We start from the raw sequence: 23,486 nt of genomic DNA, 5'->3' as shown, positions 1-23,486 counted from the left end.
GGACTAGAGCACTCTCCCTATGAAGACAGGATGAGAAAGTTGGGGGCTGTTCAACCTGAGAAGACAAAGATGTGTGGAGGCCCCTTTGCAACCAGAGTCTGAAGGGCTGTATAGGGAAGCCAAAAAGGCACTGTCAGGAACTGTAATGGCAGGACAAGCATACAGGAACAAACTGAAAGAGGGGAAATTTTGGTTAGCTATTAAGAGGAAACTTTCTGCTGTGAAGGTGGTGAGACACTGGGACAGATTGCCCAGGGAGGCTGTGGATGCCCTAACCCTGGTAGTGTTAAGGCCAGGCTGGATAAGGCCTTGAGCAACTGTGGAAGTGGAAGTGTCCCTGCCCATGGCAAGGGGGCTTGGGAGCAGATGATCATTAACCTCTTAACATTCTATGACTGTCTGCAGAAGAGAAGCACGGAGCTATTATTCCTCAGCCGCTCCCTCTGGAAGGCGACTTTGGCTGCTGCCCCGTGACAGGACTGAGGCTCCAGCGGCTCCGCGGGAAGAAGGCACGGCGCCCTGAGGCGGCACAGGCGCGGCCGGAGGGCGGCCCGTGCCCAGCCCGGAGCCGGTCCCGCCCGGCTGCCGCGGCCGAGGGCACACGTGGCCCTTCCCGGCAGCGGCAGGACACGGTGCCGCGCAGGCGCCCGGGGCCGGGGCGGGCGGGGCGGAGGCCGGGCCGGGCCGGGCCGCGCCGCGCAGAGGCGGGCGGGGGGGCCCGGGCCGGCTGGGCGGTGGCGCCGGGAGCGGCCGCGCAGCCCCTCAGTGCCCGGGCCCGCGCAGGGAGGCGGCGGCTCCGCCCGGCTCCGGGCCGGCCCGCCGCGGCTGCAGCAGCAACACGGGAGGAGGCTTTGGCCGGTGCCTGAAAGCCCCGGGTGGAGGAAGTGGAAAGGAAGGAGCGGAGCCCCGTCGGGCGTAAGTCCTCAGGGTCTGAGGGGAGCGGCAGCGCGGGGGCACGGGCGCTGCGGGAGGCTGCTCCTCCTCGGTGTCCTCAGCGGGGTGACAGTGTCCCGTCTTCGGCGGGTTAGTGGATGCTTTCTGCCTTCGGAGACCTGTGCTCCCCACGGGAGTGTTTGTAGTCTGCGAAAAGCGGGGCTGCCGGGGAGTGCATCCCTCCCTGCCGGAGAGCTGTCCGGATTTCCTCTTTTCCTTAGCGTGGCTAATGATCGGCAGCGCAGATCGCCGTTTCGCATTCTGAAGAAAGTTTCGGTTCAGATGCTGGCAGAGGTGGTTTGAGCGATGTGCGCTGACTTAGTGATGGTGAGGCGGCTCGGGCTCTGTTTCCCGTGAAGTGTCCTGCTGTCTGGAGGCGGTGAACCGCCAGGAAAATGCCGTAACTGCTGAATGACCTAATGTTAAAGCAGCTTAACTCAAAAACGGTTTTTAAAAAGCTTCGGAAGCTACTCTGAGCTATGTAGCTTTCTGTTAATGTATCGCTTTTGTCACCATTACTGCTTTGCAAGTCTTCTGCGTAATTGCTGACTGTAGGAATGGGAAGATTGTAAGGTGTGGGTTGAGGCTGGATTCAGTTTAACCTTTGTGCCCTAGTATCTGTCACCTCGTTTAACATGTCCTCTTGATTACTCCTTACAATATAGTTTAGGGAGATAGACTTTACAATATGCCGTTTGTTATTGACGCCTGGAAAGGCTGACCTGGAACAGAGACTAGACAGAGCGAAAGGAATAAAATAAGTATTTATTGAAAGGATATACCTTGGGCAGTGCAAGAGCCTGGCGAGGGCTACACCCAAGTTGAATCCAAGATGTATTTCCGTCTCAAGTATTACACTTTTTAAAGTTTTGGTTCACCTACATATTGGGGTCAATTATCCAACCATAGCTTCAGGCTATGAAGTCTCAGCCCCCTGGCTTACCCCCTTTCCCTTTGCTGTTGTTTATGCTTTTTAGGTAATTGGTGTCCTTGATTGTCTAGCTGGGGAAGAGGTTGTTTTGTCTAATCACCCTGGGAAGAGAACTTACTGAGACCTAACATATTTCAGAATTACGTGCCAAGCAGTAGAGAGTCTGAAAAATATAAAAGCTAAAAGCCAAGGCATCACTATTTTTGATATAATTCACTATTGTATTGGTATACAATTAACATGTTCCCAGTGATCTTCCATTTCTTTTTTTAGTGAAGTTTTTTTCTTTTGGATCAACTTTTGAAACTGCCATTCCAGGTTATTTTAAATTTTCTTCATCACTCCTAGGATGTAGTGCAGATACTGTTAATTTTACCTGAGTAGGAAGATAAACTCAGGAGGTTTAGGCAAGAGAACTTTCAAGAACCCTGTTAACCAAATAAGAAATTATGTCTATTATTTAAAAGAGACAGTAGACAAAAAGGCCCCAAAAAGTTTCTCATCAGGTTTTAAATGTCTCTTGAATGAATGTGGCTTGAAAAACAGTTGTAGAGTGGACTGCATATTTTCCTGTAGTTCTCAATGCTTAAATGTTTTGAGATTTTTTTAATATGATCGGGACTTTAGACCACGTACACATTTCTGTGGCGCATGACATCATTTAAAACTCAAGGGGTCCAAAGGAGATGTGAACCTCGTGTGTCTTCTTCTTCTGGCAGGTGGCAGTCATGACTTCTGACCCTTTGAAGCTCTATGCACCAGCTGCAAAGTCTCTGAAAGGATGAGAGGAGGATTCAAGTGCCCAGTGTAGATTTGCCCATTGCTGTGTGGAGATGTTCAGCTCCAGCGTGCGCTCCTCCTCCTGGGCAGTGCCTGTTTTGCACAGAGGGCAGCTCTGAGAGCAGCTGTTGCTGGAGGATTGTTGCAGGATGAGGCAGTGAAACCCAGTGGGACAGGCAGGGCAGAACTTGCAGGGTTAAGGAAGCATGTGTGTGTGAAGACATGTATTGTCTGTGCCGTCTGTATGGGTGCAGGGACGTAGGTGTACCTGTGTGGGAATATAAGTGTACAGAGCAAGAGGTCCGGTTGTGTGAGTACAGTGCAGTGTGTGCATGAAGCGAAAGTGTTGCAGGAAGGGTGCAGAAAAGGACTTGGTGCTGTGCCTCCTTGCCTGGCCCAGAGCTGGACCGTCATGAAGTTGGGTGCAGGAAGGGAGAGACAGAAGTGTGTGTGGTGGCACGTGAAATGTGCAGGGGGTTGTGATTTCTCTTGCTTCTGGACTTGGTGTGTTGCTGCCCAGAGTGACTTCCCCAGGAAGAGAAGCGGTGATGGGAGAGGGTCTGTTCTGGGGAGGGCAGTGCAGAGCAGCCTTTCCTGGGGTCCCTGGTGGCAGCACTGCAGATTTGAGAGAGCTTGGCGCGGGCAGGTGGGCTGCAGTGGCTCGCCTTGGTGTGCTGGAGGGGCTCTGTGGTGCTGTGCCTGGAGCTGGAGCACCTTGAGGAGGGTGAGGTGCTTTCTGCCGCAGCACTGGCTCTGCTCACGTTGCACCTGAGCTGCTGGGGGAGAAGACAAGGCGCGTGAGGTGCGGCGGTGTGCTGTGCTCAGTGCTGGGCCGGAGGCTGCGTGCAGCACAGCTTTGGGAGCAGGGCTGTGGCTGGGCTGTGCGAGAGCTCCGGGTGCCTTTGGTCCATGGCCGTGGCAGGGAGGTTCCCTGGCGGGAGCGTCCCTGCGCTGAGCCAGCGCTGGCAGGAGGATGCCCAGCCGGGATGTGGGGCTGCCCTGCAGCACTGTGCCCGGCGCCCCAGCGTTGGTGGGCGTAGCTGGGTGTTCTGGAGAAGGCCCAGTGTGTGCAGGCCTGGGAACTGGGGCACAGGAGGGCTGGAGGCAGCGCTGGCTCCTGCTTTGAAACCACCTGCTGTGCTGCCCAGGCTTGCTGGGCTGGAGGCCTGGCTGGAAGGTGTCTGCCACCATTTTGTGGGAGGGAGATGCCATTTTGTTCAGTGTCAGTGTTTTGATCAGTGTTCCTTGTACCAGGAAGTATCATGTACTAAAATAGTTACATGCAGCACACGCATAGGGTGTGTTGATAGTTAGAGATGTCTGTATGAAGGAGTGAATCAGTAGATTTACACTGAGACATACTAATGATATACATTTGTAGAGGTATATAAAAGGGAGAGTTGTAAGGGTAAAACCATAAGCCTGAGGTTGTTCTTCCGAGGTGGCAGAATGGATCTGTTTACGTGAATCAAATGCATAGCACAAAGGTAAAAGGCAGATTCAGGCTTTCAGCTCTGTGTGGCTGCAGGAAAAGCACTGAGCTGTTTGGGGAGCAGCTAGGAGGTGTCACAGGCACTGGGACGTGCCCGAGAGCTGTGGAGCTGTGTGAGGTGGCCCCAGCAAGCACCGTGCCACGTCCCCAGAAGAGTTCTGTCCCTCACTCCAGGCTGAGAATGCTCCCTGCCCGGGCTGAGCCCGGTGGGGTGGGCATGCAGTGCATATCCCTGGGGCAGGCTCTGGGCATGGCATGGCCCTAGCAGACATGAGCAGCACAGGCTGAGAAAACAGAAGGCCAGAACAAAATCCCTGTGTCAGAGGATCTCATGCTTGGGGACTCAAGTTTTGTGTTCTCTCTGAAGAGTCTGTGGAGTCGAGGCGCTGTGCACTTGTGGGTAAGACGTTGCATGCCCCAGATGCATGCTGTTTGCGTGTGGAGCTGAGATGTGGGCATGGGTGCAGGTGCTGGCTCAGGGGCATGTGGGACAGCTCCAGTCTCTCTAGGGGATGCTGTGTCAGGGGGTGGTGTTTGTGCTCTGTCTCACTATCAGTGGAAGTTCTAGCCCTGCAGGTGTCATCAAATCACAGAGTATCCTGAATTGGAAGGGACCCACAGGATCATCGAAATCCAACTCCTGGCCATGCGCCGGAGACTCAACGAATCCACCATGTGCCTTAGACCATTCTCCAAGTGCTTCTTGAATTCTGTCAGACCTGATGCTGTGACCACTTCTGTGGGGAGCCTGTTCTGGTGCTCAGTCACCCTCTGAGTGAAGAACCTTCTCCTGATATCCAGCCTAAACCTGCTCTGACACCACTTTGGGCCATTCTGTCGGGTCCTGTCACTGGTCACAAGAGTGCAGATGTCAGTGTCTGTCCCTCCTCTTCCCCCCCCACAAGGAAGTTGTGGGCTGTGACGTGATCTCTCCTGAGTCTTCAGGCTGAACAGACTGAGTGACCTCAGCCACTCCTCATATGGGTTCCCTTCACAGCCCTTCAGCATCTTTGTTGCCACCCTTTGGGCACTCTCTTAACAGCTTAATGTCTTTTTTATACTGTGTCACTCAGAGCTGCCCCCAGCACTGGAGGTGAGGCTGCCCCAGCTCAGAACAGAGCAGGACAATCCCCTCCCTTGCCCAGCTGTGATGCTGTGCCTGATGCACCCCAGGACATAGGTGGCCCTCCTGGCTGCCAGGGCATGCTGGCTTATGTTCAGCTTCCCAGTGGCAGAACCCCCAGGCCACTTTCCAGGGTGCCTCTAATTCTCCAGTTTTACACACATCCAGAATTGCTCTGACCCAGCTACAGTATCCAGTACTTGTCTGTGGTGAGTCAGTAGCGTAGCTGTGCCCGCCCCTCTTCTGGCCCTGTGACCTCTGGTGATGCTCTGGCAGAGCCAACCTGTGCATGATGCCTGCTGTGCTCCCTTGTCAGCACTTTTTGACAATATCATGCCATATGTGTTCCATACCATGTTATGCTTGGCTTGCACAACCATGGCTCTACAAGTCTACCCAGAAGTATCAAAATCTCCAGAGATGGTCTGCTGAGTTGCTGTATTGGTGGGGGAGGGAGCTTGAATAGTAAAAGCCAGTGATTTTAGCCTGTGTATGTAAAAATGTGGTTTTTTCCCCTTCTTTTTTTCTTTTGGAGGCAGGAGTATAGGTGAAGATGCAGGAGCCAGAACTTGTTGCAAAAGCCCTGCGAGCTGTTCTTCATGCTTTTAAAAATGGCATACGTTTGTCAGAACTTCAGAGTGAATACAGATCCCTGACTAATGAGTTGATTCCCTTCAAGCACCTAGGATATGACACACTGGAAAGCTACTTGGAGAGTGTCCCAGGAGTGGTCAGAATGGAAGAGAACAAAATGAGAGAGGTAAGAATCAGTTACAGTTCTAAAATGGCTTTTCTGTTTGCAGAATGTTCCTGGTTCATAGCTTTACCTCCTTTTGTGCTGTGGATTCTGTAGCATGCATGTAGTGCACTAATTCTGGAAGAGGTGGAAGCTGTGACATAAGATACTTAAGTGCTCCTTATTTTCCTGCCTCTGCATTCCGGACCCAAGGTTATGTATGCAGAAGGTGTAAAGTTGCAGGGGTTTTTCCTGAAATGTGAATTCTGTATGGAAAGATCACTTGTGTGACTGTGGAGATCTGGCCCCTTTCTCAGCATTTCTGATTTTGGAGGAGATACTAGTGGCTCATCCTGGGACCTTAAAGAAGATTAACTTGTGTGTGTTAATCATCTCTTCTCTGTGGGGTTTAGCATAATTTTTTTCCTATAGTGAAACTCCTAGGTGCTGTTGCTTATAAGCCTGGCAGTGTTTGCTTTGGACTTAGGATTCTTGTCTTTTATGAGTTGCAGTGCAACAGAACTACAAATATGTGCCGAGGTGAAGCACCTCATAGAAGTGAGGTGCCTTGCTGCAACAGTTGCAAGTACCTCAGCTTGGCGAGCTGCAAGGGATAAAGGGTCATCACCCAGATCAAGGAGAAGCAGATCTTAGCAGAGGATTGGTGTGGTAGGAGAGTTGTCCATTATTCCTTGTTCTTGCTGCACTAGCCTGCTTCTCCTGGTGGCTGCCACCTTGGAAGCAGCTTGTTAGGACCACAAACATCCTTGCCCAATAGTCTGGACTTCCTGGTTTGAAGTCAGAATGCATTCTCTTGATAGCTGTTATAGCTGTGTGACTTGCAGATGATCTGCATGGCAAGCTTGAAGCCTCTCCCTTGTTGGAGCTATGTCTCGGTTCCTAAAGTCTTTGTAGCCTGAGGCAGAGCAAAAAGCTAGTGGATGTTTGGCACAGTGTATGGCTGTCATAGCAGGTCTGAAGAGACAAGACTTAAGGCTGAGCTTCCTTGTTTGCTCAGCTGGATTGAGATGGCATCTGGGAACTCAGAACTAGTTCTCCCTCTTTAGCTGGGTGGTGAGAGTACGGTGAGAGATATCCTGGGTTTTGTCTCAATACCTGGAAATGTGGCTGACTTTAACCAACCAGTTCCTGTTCTGCAGATTTACACCAGGATTAGCCCTTTTACAGCAGATGCACAAGTTTGGGATTCTTTTTCTCCAAAGCCTGCCTCAGCTGCAGCTACATCAGTAACAGGATTGCAGGTACCTCAGGTCTGGGAACATTTGTGATCCTGCAATTAAATGCTTCCTCGTGGTGGTTCTGGCAGACAGCCATCTGTTTCTAAGTAGGGCCTTGCAGGGTGTAATCTGGTATCCTCCCATTCCCTTGAGAGCCTTGTTTATCCACTAATATGATGTGTGCTGAAGCCTTGTGAACTCTTGCACAGCACTAAGGGCAGTGACTTCTTTGTGGCAGCTGTTACAAGAGAGTGTAATGTAGCTTTAGGAGGTGAAAAAGGAGAAAGTGGATCTTGAGGTAGTTGAGGATGACCCACTCAGGTTCAGAATTGCCAACTATGCTCTGCATGACTGAAACAAGCTGAGAGGAAGCACCTTATTGAGTACTTGGGAGGCAGGAGAGATGCAAAGGAGAGGTGCCCATGTTTCTGTTTGATGACACTCCTGTTGTCACTATCCATAATGTCCCTATGGCAGACATTAAGCAGAGGGTGGCAGGTATGATTATGCAATGATGTGGGCTCTAAGCTACCTGGGACTGCTCCCATGTGCTTTCTTGTTACAGGACCTTATATGTCATTATAAGCCTGTTCTCTTTGTTCACTTCTCTCCAGAATACTTGAGTTCCATTATAGGCTGATACCATAGCTCAGAGTCCACACAAGGCCATTGCAAGAGCACGCAGTTAGCCAGTCTGTCCTCATGGCTCTGGATTACCCTGAACTCCAAAATGTCTGTCAAGACCCTTCCTTCTTCCTTTAATCCTCTTGTGGGCAGTGGTGCAGGACAGCAAAGACATGCCTGTTCAGGGGTCTGGTAGAAGTTAATGATCCTGACTTCAGTCTAGATCACCTTAAAATAACTTTCCTTACTACTAGGTCAGCTCTCCAAGGCGTACCACAAGAAATGCACTGACCAAGAAATAGTATAAAGTGGGCAGTAAATAATACAAATTGATCTTGAAGTGCCATATGTTATGTGCTGCTTTAAGTGTTTGTGGGAGGTGAATATTAGCTGGGTAACTGAGCTGAACAGACTGATTATCTTGGGAAGGCAATGATATGAATTGTCCTTTGTTTCTCTTGCTACTGAACACTAATTTAGCTGTCTTGAATGTGGGAAAGATTAAAGCTGGTGACTTTTTCTTTATGCAGTAGGTATGGCCTTCATTTTCCACAGAAGATGAGAAAAAGGTTCAGTATACAGAAAGCACTGCAAGGAGATTCATTGAAATATGGGGGCACCTGCAACAGATGGTTGCATCATTTCAAGGAACCCTATTTTGCTTTGCTTCTTATTCATTTATAGGAAGTGTGTTGCTGCACCTTCCTCTAAAAAAACTATGGCTTCTACTTCAATCATTAAGCCCCTTCTGAAGGAAAAAGTTGAAGTCTACTTTGCTCTGCTCATCTACCCCATCCATTTTTACATCTGAATTCATTTTAATTCAAGCCATTTTGTTTAACTTTATCACTATGAAACAAGGGAAGGAGATGCTGAAAATTACGTAGAACATTAGTGACAGGAAAAGCCTGAAGTGTACCAAAGATGTGAAAATGTGCGTTTATAAAACTATAATAAACTGTAGAGGGACAAAAAACCTTTTTTATTGAGACTTTGAGAACAAAAGTCAAGTGATCCATCCCATGCACCCACTCCTGTTAGCTAGGAGTTTGAGGAGAGCTCTCATATGCTTTTCTGGAAGTGGGCTCAACTAAGCATATCTCTGAAGTGTGAGTACTGTCCACAGCTTGGGCTACAACCAGAAGAAACTGGAGATCTTTGTGTTGTTCAGGGTTGTGATCTCATTTAAAGTCATGGGGAGTTGTTGCAACAGGTTACACAACCAGCGCACTGCTGTGGGTTGACACTGGCTGCTGAGGAGTTATAGGCTGCAGTGAATAGCAGGAGCTCCTGTGAGACCTTCCAAGTTTGAGAGCAGTGAGGATGCTGGGAACTCTTGTCTTGGGACAGATGATGGGACAGCGAGAGCTTATGAGTAGTGGACAGACCAATGTAAGGGCAAGGTGGTGGTGATCTGTTACAATGTCATAGCTGTTACAAATGTCTTTGGTGGGAAGAAGTGGTAGACAAGGCAGATGATGCCTTCTTTTGACAACCTCAAGAAGCTTTACATTTGCAGACTTTGATCCTCATGGATCAAAGGGCCATTTGGGCTACTGCCATACCTTCTGTAGGGACAAGACATCCAAGTATGAGCAATTCAGGATGTTTCTGCTGCTCTGAACATCTTGACACATGCAATGAATCAATGAAGAGAGGTGCTCTGCTGGACACAGTCCTTGAAAACAAGGAACAGTGACTGCAGATTGGGAAGAGCTCTGTCTGTGGCTAGATGGTGTCTGTAAACCTGAAAGGAGGGAAACAAAGCAAAAAGTAGGGTCAACAATGCAGGACTCTGAGAGAGCAGACTTTGGCCTGTTCAGGAATCTGCTTGGAAGACTCATGGAATACAGTCCTGAAGAGAATGATATAGGAGTGGTAGTGAGTTTTCAAGGATTGCCTTCTCCAGTTTCAAGAATGATATGTTCCAGCAGTTGGGGAAAAAAGAAAGGGAACAGGGGCACTGACAAAACTGAGCCATAAATAGAAGCATGCCTGAGGTGAGAGCAGGGAGTAGCCTGGGAGGATTATACAGATTACACAGATGCTGCCCAAACAAACATGCATGGACCTAAGAAAGATTGTGTTTACTATTGATTATTTGAACAGCTTGAAGACCAAGACAAAATGCCATTCCCTTGATAACAGCTTCCAGAGCACTGCCAGTTCTGAGAAAGTGCTTCCAAAGAAAGTCCTTAAAATAGCTGTTTAAGTATACAGGCAATGGGAGGAAATTGGGACAGGGATACAGGGACAAAAGAAAAACTGGAAGAAAGAAGGTACAGCAAATGACCTTCAGCCTTTTGCTGTGTTTCACTTCACTGAAGCCTTTTTGAGTCCATGCTCAAACTGTTGAGCACAGATTGTTGTACAAATGTCTGTGAAAGGGTGAAGAGTGAAGGATTTCAGGTTCGCCTTTTATAAAAATGGTCTATGATACAGGTACAGACTGCTCTGTGACAAAGTCTCTCTCTTAAGCAAGGTTGGAGAAGGTACATGTGGGTGCAGAAGGAGCCCCTGCCTTAAATCTACCATTACATACATGCATTACAAGCATGCCGACAGGAGGTAGAAGCAGAATTAGGTGAGCTGGAAGGGATATGGAGATACTATGGAAATAGGCAGAGGAAAGTGCAGGGTAAGGAAGTCTTACCCTTGTTAAGAGAGGATTAAGATAGGGAACATTTGGAAAAACTGAACATGCCCAAGTCCATGAGTTTACAGCAGTGCACCCACAGGCCAGCTACCTTAGAAAGGTCTTGGTAGTTTGTGAGAGGTTCTTGAGGACTGAAAGAAAGCACCACCCTTCACCAGGGAGGGTGGGAAGACCAGCCTGAGGTTGAACTGTGGGGAAGTTGTTCCAGACACTTGAAAGACAAGAAGGCAAGTCATTATGGATTCACAAAGTATGAATCATCTGTGTCTAAATATATACCCTTCCAAATTAAGATGATTGGTTTAATGGAGAGTGCTGGATGTAGTTTAACTGAATTTTGGTAGGGCTTGTAATATCCTCTTCCCTAACAGTGGCACAAAACCCATTGTGAGACCACATAAAAGTGATGTGCCATGGGAGTAGATGCTCAGGAACTGCTGTCTATGGTGTTCATTAATTACGTAGGTGATGGGACCGAGAGCATGCTCAGCAAGTCTGTTGGTGGCAGGAGAGATGGATAGAGGAGACAAATGTGCTTGTTGTTCAGAGGGTTCTCAAGAAGCTGGAGAAATGGAGCATCAGGAACACTGTGGAGTTCAGTATAGGGAAATGCCAAGTCTTGCACCTGGAGAAGAAAAATCCTATGTTCCTGCATAGTTTTGGGGTTCACCAGCTGAAAAGTAGCTTGGCAGAGAAATGCCCTGGAATTCTGGTGGATGCAAAGTTCTCAGTGAGACCAAGGAGCAAGGGAGACCAACAGCATACTGGGATTCATTAGGAAAAGTTGCCAGCATTCTGATGGGGTTGATTATTCCCCTCTGCTCAGCATCTGTGAAACCACATCCAGTTCTAAGCTTCCCAGAACAAGACAGATGTGGCCACACGGAAGCAAGTTCATGGAATGATTGTGAAAAGTATGAAGGAGCTACAAGATAACATCTTTGATGCAGGGCTCAGATTATGGAGATTGTGATGGAAAAGAGAAAGCTCAGGGAAATCTTACCGTATGTCTGTTAAAAGAAGTAAAAAAACCCTGGAGCTTGATTCCACCTCCATTTCCCATTGGTATTCAGTGAACAGACAAGAGACGGCAAAAGCAGCATGCAGTGTGAAATAAAAGCAATCCCATATAAACATTAAACCACCCACTTTTTTACAGTCAGGTTGGCTAAACAATGAAGAAGTTGTCCAGAGTGGTTGAGAGTTCTTTGTCCTTGGAAGTATTCCACCACCTGGTTAAATAGGTCTAGTTGATGCTACTTTGAGCAAAGATGCTGTATGACATGGACTGTAGCAATGTTTTCCAGCCCCAGTTTTTCTGTGATCACTGGCATTTAATCACTACAGTGGTGAGACTGCTGGATTGCTGTTTTTATCAGTGCTGACTGTGCAGCAGGGACACTGCCTGATTTTTAAGCAGGAGCTCCTGGGGGAGGAGAGCTGTCCCTCAGAAGGAGAGGCCCTCCCTGCAGTGCCTCCATGTTGAGCCAGCCCAGCAAAGGTGCTGGGTGTGCAGCAGAGGAGGAGGAAGAGGAGGGGGAAGGACGAGCTGGAGAGCACTGTGGAGGAGTTGCCTGGTTTCTAGTGTCATTATCTGTTTTCCTGGGCTGTGTGGATCACCCTGGGAGACTTGAGAAGATCCCTGGAACTAGCAGTTGCTGCTTAGCAATATCTTGCTTTTGTCATTTTTACTGCTTTGATTGCCCTGTCTTGGTTATGAGAAAAGATGGTTTTTGGAGCTGTTGTGTACTAAATTTCAGAGGTGCTGGTGAAGTCGCTGAGTTTCTCTTGGCCTGTTCCTGTGCAAAGTGGTCATCTCTGATGTTTGCTGTGGGCCATGGCTAGCAAGACAGAAGTGCTGGAGGACCCATGGCACTGCTGAGAAAGGGGCCTTCTACCACCACCACAGAACATGGCCAAGACCACAGACTACATTTTTAACTTAGTGCTTTTGAGATGACTGCCTGTGTCCTTATGGAGTCCAGGAGGAGTACTCATCCAGCTACCTTTGCAGCAGTTGAATGGCCCAAAAGTTTGGGCTTTCATCTTCTTTGTGAAGCAAAGTGAATGCTAGGCACATGGTTTGATATCTTGCCAAGGCCAAGTTTCTGTATCCATCCACGGGATGGCCTGTGGTGAGTGGATGTTGAGGCAAGAGGCCATGGAGCTGGGCAGGGGGGATAGCTGTGGGCTTGTCCAAGACTGGGCTGTTGTTGGGGACCAGCTGAGTACCTGTGGAGCAGTTGGTGCAGCCAGGATAGTTGTGCAGTTTCTTTGATAAGTGGGGAAAAGGCAACCCTGCTCCACAGGGTCAGAGTGGTGCCAGAACCTCTAGTGAGCCTTGGCAGGAAGAACAAGGACAGTTAGCAGCTCCGTGGCTTCCTGAAGTTATATAGTGAGCTTGTGGGCCTGTGGGATGGGTGTAAGAGACCAGGCTGTTTCTCAGAGGGGTCCAATCTAATGTGGAAAGGTGATGGAGAGGTTCTGGCTATTTGGTTTGGTGATCTCTGAGGTTCACTGAGGTTTCTTCTAGGATTTGACAAAGGAGGGTGAGATCTCCAAGATCCGTGTCTGCCATTGAAGCCTTTCCTGAACTGCCTGGTGGCCTCCATGATCCAGCAGTTGCAGTCTTGGAAAGGGATACAAGTGATTCTAAGGGCTGTGGATAAGCATGGGTCTCACTGACTGCTTTTTCTCCTGTCCTCTTCCTGTTCCAACAGGTCATTTGCCATGCTGTTAGTTGCAGTGAAACTGTGCGAGTTGCTCAACTGGTGGCCCGACAGAGGAGTTCCAAGAAGAAAACAGTCCGGCAGGTGAATTGTCAGATGAGGCTGAAGAACACATCTCCAGTCAGTTTATCAGGTAAGCCATAGGCAGCTCTAGAGAGCCTGCCTTTATGAAAGAACTGTGCAGCTGCTGCAGAAAAGTCTTGGCTGTGAGGGTGTGTGACCTACAGCCACGAGTTACATGGTCCAAGTGGAGAGTTCCTGGGAGGATGTGTGTCCTTAACAAGAGTGCTTTTATCTGAAAGCCATCATCAGAGAGAAAGCTGTTTTCAGGTGTGTATATGAGATGTAAATGATCTTGAAAAGCAAAGTCCTTGTAGGATACTTGGCATCACATTCATGTGCTCCTGCTTCTGTGAGAAGCACAGTTGAGATGCAGGCAAGAAATGTGGCAATGAGCCTGCTTGTTCTTTAAGGCTGGCCTCGATCTGTTGAGGAGTGGGAGGATTGAGCCATTCCCTCACAGTGAGGAGTCCCTGCAGCCTCATCCGTGGCTGTTTCAGCAGCTCCTGTTCTTATGCCAGTGCCATAGTGCCACTGAAGTTCTGATGCCCATTTTCAGCTCTTTTTACCTCTTACCTTTTGCATAAGCTGCTGTAGCAGTGTTTTCCTAAAGTGTGGGTCAGGATTTCCTCACTGCTGTGCTGTTGTGTGACTGTCTGTGGAATTGGGCCCAGGATTAAGCCCAGGAATTTGCTTGCGGGCTGCCAGCTTGAAACAGCAGTGGGTCTCATAGTATAAGTGTATTCCCCTGTTGTCTATAATGAAGTGTTTTCTGCTTCTTGCTTTTCTACAAGGATGCCTATTGGGAAGCTGAACTAGTGGGTCATATCCCAGTTAAGTGACAGGGATTATAGAGATGGGTTGATTCACTGTCTTGCACATCAGTCACCTTGGAAGTGTTTGAAACCCCCAAAATTGGTGCTGCACATCCAGCATATAAACAGCGAAGTGACCAAGAGCTTGTTTATCCTGGTATGGCCTGAAGGCTAAAGTGGTGTAACTTGTATGGGTGTAACTTGGTCACCTCTGCTGTGTGGAGTTCAAGCCAGAGTACAGAAGAAACCCTTTGGATGGCAGTACAGGAGGGGCTGGGGAGGTGGAGACAGTGTGGGCAGAGGAGAATGCTACTCATGGCTGCAACTGCAAACTCTTTAGGAAAGCCCAAAGGAACTTTGCGGCAGCCCCGGTCTTTGAACATGCCAGAAGAAGGCAGTAAGAGGCCTGTTCCTCGCCTGCCCCGAGGTAGAGAAGTGGCATGTGGAGGTGTGAAACCTGTTGTGGAGAGTGCCCGATCTGCCTTACCTTCAGCTGCCGGGAGTGGACCACCTAAAGAAATCCCCATGCAGAGGCATGTCACTGTGGTAAACAGGTCAGTGTATGTGTGTGTGTGTGTGTGTGTGCACAAGTGATGGGAAATTGAATGTGAAGGACCCTTGCCTTGGATGCTGCCAGGCAAGCAGTGCCTTTTGGGATCCAGTGGGAATCCAGGCCCCTGCCCTTGTGGCCAGTGAAGTCTGAACATGGGATAATATCCCAGGAAGGAGACAGATGATGTTTTGCCTTTTTGGATACTGCCATAGCTAGCCTGTGCTCATGGCCTGTTCCCATGTTTTCTGGGGAGAAAGGTGTCACAAGCGAGGGAGTGTGGGGCTGTTGCCTGAGCCCAGGAGGGAGCTGTTGTGGCCATTGTGACAGAAAGCAGGAGGAACCGATTTGTATGCAGGGACAGGTGATGTGTGTGTTGAAGGTGATGGTCGTCTGCAGGTGGCTGCTCCTTCCCTCTTATCTCACTTGTGTGTTGCAGCATCAGTTTGTGCCCCTGTCAGCATGCTCGGAGCCAGGAGCCACCTGACTGTGTTTGGGTGAGCTGAGCTGAGGGCTGGAGCTGCAGTTCTGCTGGGTTAGCGGTCCGTGCTGCTTTTCAGCCCCGCTTGAGCCTCTCTAATCCAGGTGGCTTAGTCAGCTGCTGCCCCATCATTTCTTTCTGTGTTGTTTTCGGCTGCCCTGGGCCGTCAGCTGACAGTGGTGAGAAAATGTTTGCTGTTGCTCATTGTGGCTGTGCTAAGTCTGCTGGAGCTGTGATTGTGGCAGTAATCCTCTGCAGGGGGAGGACTCCAACATGGGCTGGGTTGGAAGTCAGCCTGGTGTTGAATGGAAAGGAGAGTGGCGTGCCACTTCCACAGTGGCATAGCTGTGAAGTGTCCCAGAGCAGCACAACGGCTTAATCCTTGCTGCAGTGCCTGCTCTTTCTGGAAGATCCACAGACAGCAGGCACGTCCTGCCCCACTCACCTGCATGAGTTCCATGTGCCATCCATGTTGCGCAAAGGAGAGAAGGACCAAGCCATCCTGCTGTGACTCAGAAAGTTGGAGCAGCTGTGCTTGGGCCTTCCCTTTTCTCTGTGTGCAGATGAACTGCATTTTTATAAGTGGCACTTCCCTAAAAGTCAGTGGCACTTTGCCTCAAGCAAAGCAAAAAGACCACTTAGAGTTTTCTCCAAGTTCATTGCTGTGAGGAAAACACAGGAAGTAGTTTGTAGCATTTAAAGATTTGTAGTGTGTGAAATAAAATTAGGTAGATGTCACCCCTCTTCTGGCTATTCCTAATGTAGTCTGCTACATCTTGTGTTATCTTTGTTCATCTCTAGCAGTCTCTACTGATCTTCTTTTAGGTAAGTGTTCTGCTTTTCTTTCTGTGGTCTGTTTCTACCCTGCACTATAGGAGAAGATATAAGAAAAGTCTGCTTTGGCCCATGTATTTTTGAGGAAGAGACATCTTGTGCTTTTACAAAAAGTCCAAATACTATTCTGTTAGCTTAGGTACATAGTGAAGGGAGAGTCTGGGGAGAGAGATTCATATTCCATGTGAATACAAAGTTGTATGTGACTGGATTAATTTATTAACTTGTTTCAACTTGGCCAGTTTAAAGCAAGACTGGCAAGATCCAAGTATTCTTGCTGCTGGGGACATTTTGTGCCTCCTGAACTTCGTAGTTGGCTTGTACTTTGAGAATTGCAGGAGGGAAAGCTTCTTTGAGGCAAGAGGTCCTGACTTGAAAAAACAGTGTGCAGTAAGTGGAGTTATGAACAGCATCCCTGAAAATCCTGGGCTGGCAGCAGCCTCATAGTTACCCGGTGCTGACTTGAGGGCACTGTTTCCTGCAAGGGTGTCAGCACTTGCCTGTGAGAGTGGCTGAGCCTTCACAGCGAAGGTTGACTGAGACAAGTCTTGAAGGTGACAGACCGTCTCTGCCCCACTTCCCAATTTGGAGTGAGCTGTTGTCTGTGTGCAGTTTTTGACTTTGTTACCCACCCTGCCCCCTTCATGTACCCACATCATAAGAAGGGACATCCGTGTTCTCATGGTTGCACATAGGGATTTCTGTTTTCTCTTTTTCTGTTGAACATCTGTCCTGCTATGGCAGATGTGTGTTCCGTGCCTTGACACAATGTCCTGCCAGTGACAGACTTTATTTGGATGGTGACTGGTATTGGTACTCCCCCCAGTATCATGTAGTGAAACTCCTCAGTGAGGCTGCAAGTGGTGGTGTCCTTGAGACTGCCAAAGTCTATGTCTCACCTCTGTAGCACTCTGTGATATTTTTTTCAGTGATTTTCATGATCACAGCTTCAGGGGCTTGCCCCTACGTAGCATTATCTGGAAGGGGAACAGGTTGTCTGTCTTGCCAGTTCTGTCACACTCACATGACTACAGAGAAATGCTGAAGGTGGTTGTCTGAGGCCTTTTTGCAGATGCTGTTGCAGGATCTGAGGCTTGTCTTTATAGCAGCAATCTTTCAGGTTATCCTGACTTTATTGCTGTGGACTCTCAGAGGTGGGGAGAGACTTTGCTGATAAGGCTAATTGCAGAGATCCTTGAAGCTGGAAGGCAGCAGCATGGATGAGAACAGGTTCAGGTGCTTGGTGACACCCTTGCTCGAAGCAGCAGGAGCCATCACCTGGCCTTGCTGCTCTTTCGTTGTGAGGCAGTGATGTGTGTCAGTGAGACGTGACTAGCTGCTCAGCTGGAGCTTCGCATGCTGACTTGGCAGGGCTGCATGGCTGGTCAGGCATTTTTGAAGGGCCTGGCTGCTCCTGTGGCTGGGAGGCCTCTTGCTGGCAGCAGGCTTCTCGCAGCTGAGGAACATGAGGCCTTGCAAGGAGCTGAGTTGTCCGTATCTGCAAACTGAAGGGAAGTGTGTTGGCCCTGGCACTGTCTGGCCGTATTCCATGTCATGTTGGAGATGTGTGGCCATTGTGATCTGTGTAAGCAAGCAGCACATCACACAGTACTTGTCTGATTGCAGAGCTTGAAACTGGTGATGACTGGGCTCAAAGATGATGTCAGCACCATGCTGTGGGAAACTGTTGAACCACAACAGAAAGCACAGGAAGATCCTATGTGAAGTCTCTTAATGCTGAGAGGATCCCAAATCCAATTAGCTTTTACATGCAGCAGAAAGGATTCATCAGTCCTCTGTTCCAGGTTCCTTTCTATGGTGTTCACGTGGCATAGCTTACGTGGGGGACATCTGCCCTCTTCCTTACTGGAACTTTACTGCAGTTCTGGCTGGCCTACCTTGCAGTCATGTAATTTGTGTCACCTGATGTGGGGCTTAAGGTGATACAAGTGTGTATGGCACAGAAGACTAGGACACAGCTGTGGATTCCTATTGGCAGGCAGGGGTAGCAGGACAGTATCCACTACCCATGGAGCTATTTCATAGGATTGTTTTGCCTTCTGGCTAGCAAAGCTGGTAGTCTATTTTGAGTTTGCTTCTATTCAGAGCATATTTTTAGCTTGAGTATCTGTTCAGCTTAGAGTTGTCCATACTGGTAGATACACATTCAAAGAAGTGGATTTCTTGTAGCATCTGCATGGGCAGCCATAGCCACCTTCTAAGAAGAGATTGCTGCCGCTTTGTGTGGGCATCTGAGCTGTACATAGAAAGTAGAGGGTTTTTCTGTAATGCAGGTGAAGTGTTGTAAGAGGCTTTTCAGATACCCAGGAAGCGCCAGGTGTGTGTGTAGGTTTTGGTTTTGTATGGGTGGCTTTGCTTTTGTACTTTCTGAGTTTCATAAATTTGCTTGTAGTTGATCTGCTGCTGCCTGGCATTTCTGGGCATGACTCCTGTTTTGTACATTGCTGAGCTGGGCAGTGCCTGTCCTGACAGCCAGTGCTGTGGGACATGACTCAGAATAGAAGTATGGTCCTTGGTACAAGTGATATCTCATAGCTGATGGAGATGGTTTCATCTAACAGGGACAGCATAAAAGCAAAGGAAACAAATTAATTTTAAATCTTTTACCATGCTCCTTAGGGGAGATGTGAATGTCGGAGGTATCTTTTTGATTTATGGATATGCTCTGATTAAAAGTCAATGTGATGACACATAGGGCTACTTGGTCTTGTCTTCCTGTTACAGCTAGCCTCAGCTTCGTACTTGAACTGCTCTCCCACCTTCTCAGAGTCCAGGTGAAACTGTGAAAATCACCCTTGGTGTTTTCTGCAGCTGGTGAGGTTTATGGCTTGCTCCCTGTTGTTCCTGAATTCCAGAACTGGCCCCTGGGCAGAGATCTTCTGCAAAGCCTGCCCAGTGCATGTGCAGAGTCTACTCTGGTCAGGAGATGTCTGGTTCAGAGCAACTTCTTGTGCTATAGTGGAGATGGTGCCTAGTCTTTGAATTCCCTTCTCTAGCTCTTGTTCTGTTTTGCTTGCAGTGTATGTAATTATTCCACAGCTGATTTTTTTCCAGTCTGTGTGAGCTACACAGTGCTATGCCCTCTTCAGTGTCAGGAGCTCATTTTGGTGTCTGTATTCCCAAGTAAAAGCTGCTGCTCTCTGGGGGACCCCCAGGAAAACACCTGCAAGCATGAACATATGTGTGCTTTCAGTGGGAGGGATCTTCAGAGAAGAATCTGTTAAATGGAATAACCGACAGCATCCACAAAAAGACCTTGAATGCCTATGTGTTCTTACATGCTTTCCATTTACTAATGTCTTTTTACTGTGCTTTGTTTCTCATAATAATGAGAAAAATGAATAAAAACTTGAAACCATCTGTTGATCTGTCCTGTTACTGCTAATCAAATTGTCTTCCTGACAAGGACATTGTGACTACTCATCTTGTACAGGAGGCCTTCTAGGAGTGTGTGGAATGTGTGGAATGTGTTTTATGTGTAAGTCTTAGAAGCAAGTGGAATGTTATTTAGAGATAGAAGAGTGATTCTAAACAATTTTCTTTCCAATTTTAGGTCTGAGAAGAGATTGACTGTCCCACCACGATTTCAAAAGGAATTGCAAGTTCACCTCTCCAGAAGCTCCTCCACAGAGTCAAGTGGTATGCCCATTAAGAACTTATTCGTTGACCACTCAGAGTGGGTGTCATGTTAAAAAAAAAATCTTAGCGATTGTTTTGAATGAAGATGGGTTTGGATGAGGAATCAAGTTCTGTGAGTGAACCTTTTCCCTCTTATTTCATTGTGCTGAGGAAATGTGTGTTTGCTTGTCTGCTTCTCAGTCTTGTAGGAAAAACATCGGGCAGTAAGTGTCAAAGCCAATCACAAAGCCAATGTGAGGAGTTTGGAAACAGGAGGAGTAAGCTTAACTTCACTGATAGGGTAGGAATCTGATATGAGGATGAAATCCTGGCTTTCAGGAGTAAGCAGCAATACTAATGTATCTGTCCAGCAAATACTCTTCTCCCTGTGTGGCTCAACAGCTGTGCAAAGCTGGGCTTGCAAAATGATGGTTAGTTTCTTTGCGACTTGTCAGCCTGATTTCTGAAGCTTCAGGTCTGGTAGCAAATACATCCCACCAATGGGAGAAGAGGAGTAGAAATGAGGCAGCAGGTAAGCCAGTGATGTGAACCTTCCCCTGGAGCAATGACTGCCTAATTCCTGCGCACAATGTATGAAACTGCCCAGAGCAGCTGAACAGTTGTCACTTTTCTTGCTCGTCTTGGAGGGCTTCCTTGGATCAAGTAGCACAGAAAAGCTGTTTGCTGGGTGGAGACTTTTCCTCAGGGCATATCTTGGAGTGAAAGGCAAATTGTTGGTCTGATTTGTACACCTGTCTGAATATAGAAGAACATTCTTGGTTGTCGTGCAATAACGTTGGTGTGTTTGTACTCAGAAAGAAATTATCTTATGCCACCATTGGAATACTGCCTTAGTGCAGTGTCTCAGCTGCAGTGGGGCTGAAGGTTCTGTATCTTCTTCCAGAATCCCTTCAGAAGGAACATGTAGCAGCATCATATGAAAATAACTACAGTGATTGAAAATTGATCTTTAGTTAGTTACTAAATGTCTGAGATTTCCATAATTCTTTGCCATAGGAAGTGACTGAACTACCCATGCTAGGCAGGAGAGCCACATTTTAGAGCTGGTGCTATGCTGGCAGCTCACATATTTAGTTTTTAAGGATGAAGGTAATAATCTGTCTTTCTATTTGTAGGACTGTGTTTAATTCAAATCTGTATTTTTTTTTTAACAGATAGCTTGAATACATCCACTGCAGAGACACATACTGTTGCCCCTAGCTCTTCTGCTGCTGATGTCCATGAACTTCAAAGTCGCATAAAGGAGCTGCTGGGCAAGTACAGCAGTGGTGTCAGGCTGTCCAAGATGCCTCAGATCTATCGGGAAATGTACTGGGAGGACCTTGGCACAGAAGTGCTCTATCAGCTTGAGAACTGGCCTCATGTGTGCACAGTAAGTATTGAGCCATTTGTATGGAAGATGCCAGTACCCTATACATTTCAAAGTGTTCATTTGCCAAATGTTATGTTATGTTATGTTATGTGTACCTGCATTTCCCTTCAAGCTCTGTAGCAGTGACAAAAAACCTCCACACCCCTACCACCCCACTCCCGAATTGTAACAATGCCTTTTGAAACTCCTGAAAATCACTGTTGACTGGACTAGTGTTTTGAAGAAGGAAGGTTAGCCTCTGTGGTTTTCTGGAGTAAGTGCTTGAGGTTGCTGACTTGCCACCTTTAACTGACCCCAGTACTGACTACTCAAATAGCTGATGACAGGTGATCTCCATGCCATGTTTGTTGTTCTTGGTTTGGGTTTTTCCCCAATTGCTTTTTATGCTTTATGTCTTCTTAACACTTTAAGCTACCAACATCCTATGTGATGAGTATCCTTTACTCTGAGGTCTAATTATTTATCTTTCTATAGACTTTTCCAGAGGTCTTTCTCACATCTTAAGCTAAGGAATTTTGCTGTGTGGGTTAGGTTTATGATACAATTGCAGATGAAATTGAAGAGTGGTAATGATGCGGGGAGAGATTACAGCTAGGCCCCTTTCTGCCCTCCTGATGCCTGTCACCACTTGATTACCAAGGGTATTGTTGTCTCTCGTATTAGGAACTGGTATCTGGCTGAGTGTCCACTTAGAGATCTGACATATGACTTGCCATCACCACTGGGTGGAGGGTCTTCAACTGCTCTGCTTCTATCTGTTCTGCTTTCATGGATCATTTATGGTGTCATTCAATTTTGCATCAAGGTTTTGATTTAGCTTTACTTTAACAGGCCAGTGATATCAGTGAAGACTTTCAGCTTTTTTGCTATCTGTCAAACTGTGGCACAAAAGAGTGTTGTGTTCATGAAGTGCATTTTTTATATGTCCTACTAAGTCTTTTCTCATTTAAAAGCATTAAGTGCTAAACAAACAAACAAAAAAAAAGAAATTAACTGAGTTGAATAACTGCTCTTCAGAATAGCACCATTTGTCTGCATGTATGGTATTCTCACAGATACATAAAATGTGTTTGTAACACCTTACTACAGAGTCTAGAAATGTATGCAGTCAGCAGCAATTTGTTTTGATGGTTGGTGATTGGTTCCTGTGTTATCTATAGAGCAAGCTGTTATGTCTTGAATTACTTAATTCATGCAGCAAATTTTAGGCTTTTTTTGTAGCTAATGTTCCAGTCAGTCCTATTCATCCAGGATCTTTGTTCTGTATTCATTATCTATTTGCTTGTTATCTGTTGAGTCTATCTCTTTCTTTCTAGCATGCAAATAAAGTCATTTAAGCATAAATAAGCACTGATTAAATCCATGGAAACATTGTAATACAATGGGCACAGTACAGCAGCAGTCAGAACTATCAAGTTATTTTGGCACAATCGGTCTTATTGTAGAGAACTGTTAATGAGCTTCAAAAGCCTGTTTCAGTTTACTGACTTACAAAATTTTAATTATGGCTCAGGCATGGAGAAGTTTGAATTTGAAAGCTACTATACATCTCTTAAATATAATCAGTTCCTGGTTTAGACATATTGCCTGCAGGTATATAGCGTTGTAGAAGCTTTGAAATGCAGAAGATAGACTGTACTCTCCAGTGAAACTAAAGATATCTGATATCTGATTTCTTGTTGGTTTCTTACACTGGGAGTGACTGCCCGGCTCAAAAACATTCCTGGTGTTTCTTTTATCTTCTTAAAGGAGAGGTTATTCTTATTGTACTCACTCTGATCAGTGTAACATAGTTACAAACTAGCAGACAACAAGCTTAATACACTTTCAGTGTCTCCAAGCTTTTAATTTGAGGACTGTGCTTTGGAGAGTATCACTTTTGAGTAACTTTGCATCTCTAAAATTTGTTTGAAAGGAAAGAATTTTATCTAGGAAATTGTAATTTCTATGTTTTTACATTAGTGAGTTCAAGTCTCCAAATGTCACCATAAGTTGCAGATTAATGATCTTGTTTTCAGTCTTCGCCATTCAGGCAGGAGTTATTGAGGCTGACTTTGTCTCCATTTGTCTGTTACCCCCCTTCTTCAGGTCAGTTTGCTTGACATCTTTCTTGTTTTGCGCAGCTAAATGCAGATGTACAAAATGGCTAGCAGTCATGTATTGTAGCCCAGCCTTCATGAGCAGTGGAGCTGGCAATAAATATGCTTACAATCTTACCTTTGTTGTCTAGACAGACCTCAGCTGGGAGAATAATCTGCTTCAACAGCTCTGGGCAGATCCATAATGTTGCTGAATTGTTTGCTTTCACCTTCAGCACTAGTGCTTTGGAAAATATGATGACTGGCAGAGACCCTCCCACCTTCACCTTTTTTATCAGAATTTTTTACCTTTCTGTTTGACTAATTACTTTGCCATGTGTCTTTGAACAGCTAATGATCCGTATTTAAGACTTCCAACTCCTGCCTCATTTCT

General features: G+C 47.1%; 1 protein-coding gene across 5 annotated transcripts in view; it reads left to right on the top strand.

Moving 5' to 3' along the window:
• The first annotated feature begins 611 nt into the window (after positions 1 to 611).
• Positions 612 to 23,486, top strand: part of TDRD7 (tudor domain containing 7) — a 46,309-nt gene continuing 23,434 nt past the window's right edge. For 2 of the 5 annotated variants that reach the window (XM_056513098.1, XM_056513096.1), the window contains exons 1-6: positions 681 to 915; positions 5,799 to 6,019; positions 13,234 to 13,375; positions 14,458 to 14,671; positions 19,557 to 19,642; positions 20,797 to 21,014. In XM_056513098.1, the coding sequence (XP_056369073.1) occupies positions 5,813 to 6,019; positions 13,234 to 13,375; positions 14,458 to 14,671; positions 19,557 to 19,642; positions 20,797 to 21,014 (867 nt within the window). In that variant the 5' untranslated portion in view covers positions 681 to 915; positions 5,799 to 5,812. Of the gene's footprint in view, positions 916 to 5,794; positions 6,020 to 13,233; positions 13,376 to 14,457; positions 14,672 to 19,556; positions 19,643 to 20,796; positions 21,015 to 23,486 lie in introns of all 5 variants that reach the window. The other 3 variants (XM_056513099.1, XM_056513097.1, XM_056513100.1) reach the window with 2 other exon arrangements.

The sequence above is a fragment of the Oenanthe melanoleuca genome, chromosome Z (genome assembly GCF_029582105.1).
Source record: "Oenanthe melanoleuca isolate GR-GAL-2019-014 chromosome Z, OMel1.0, whole genome shotgun sequence".
Classification (NCBI taxonomy): Eukaryota; Metazoa; Chordata; class Aves; order Passeriformes; family Muscicapidae; genus Oenanthe; species Oenanthe melanoleuca.
This window is presented reverse-complemented; position numbering and strand designations above follow the sequence as displayed.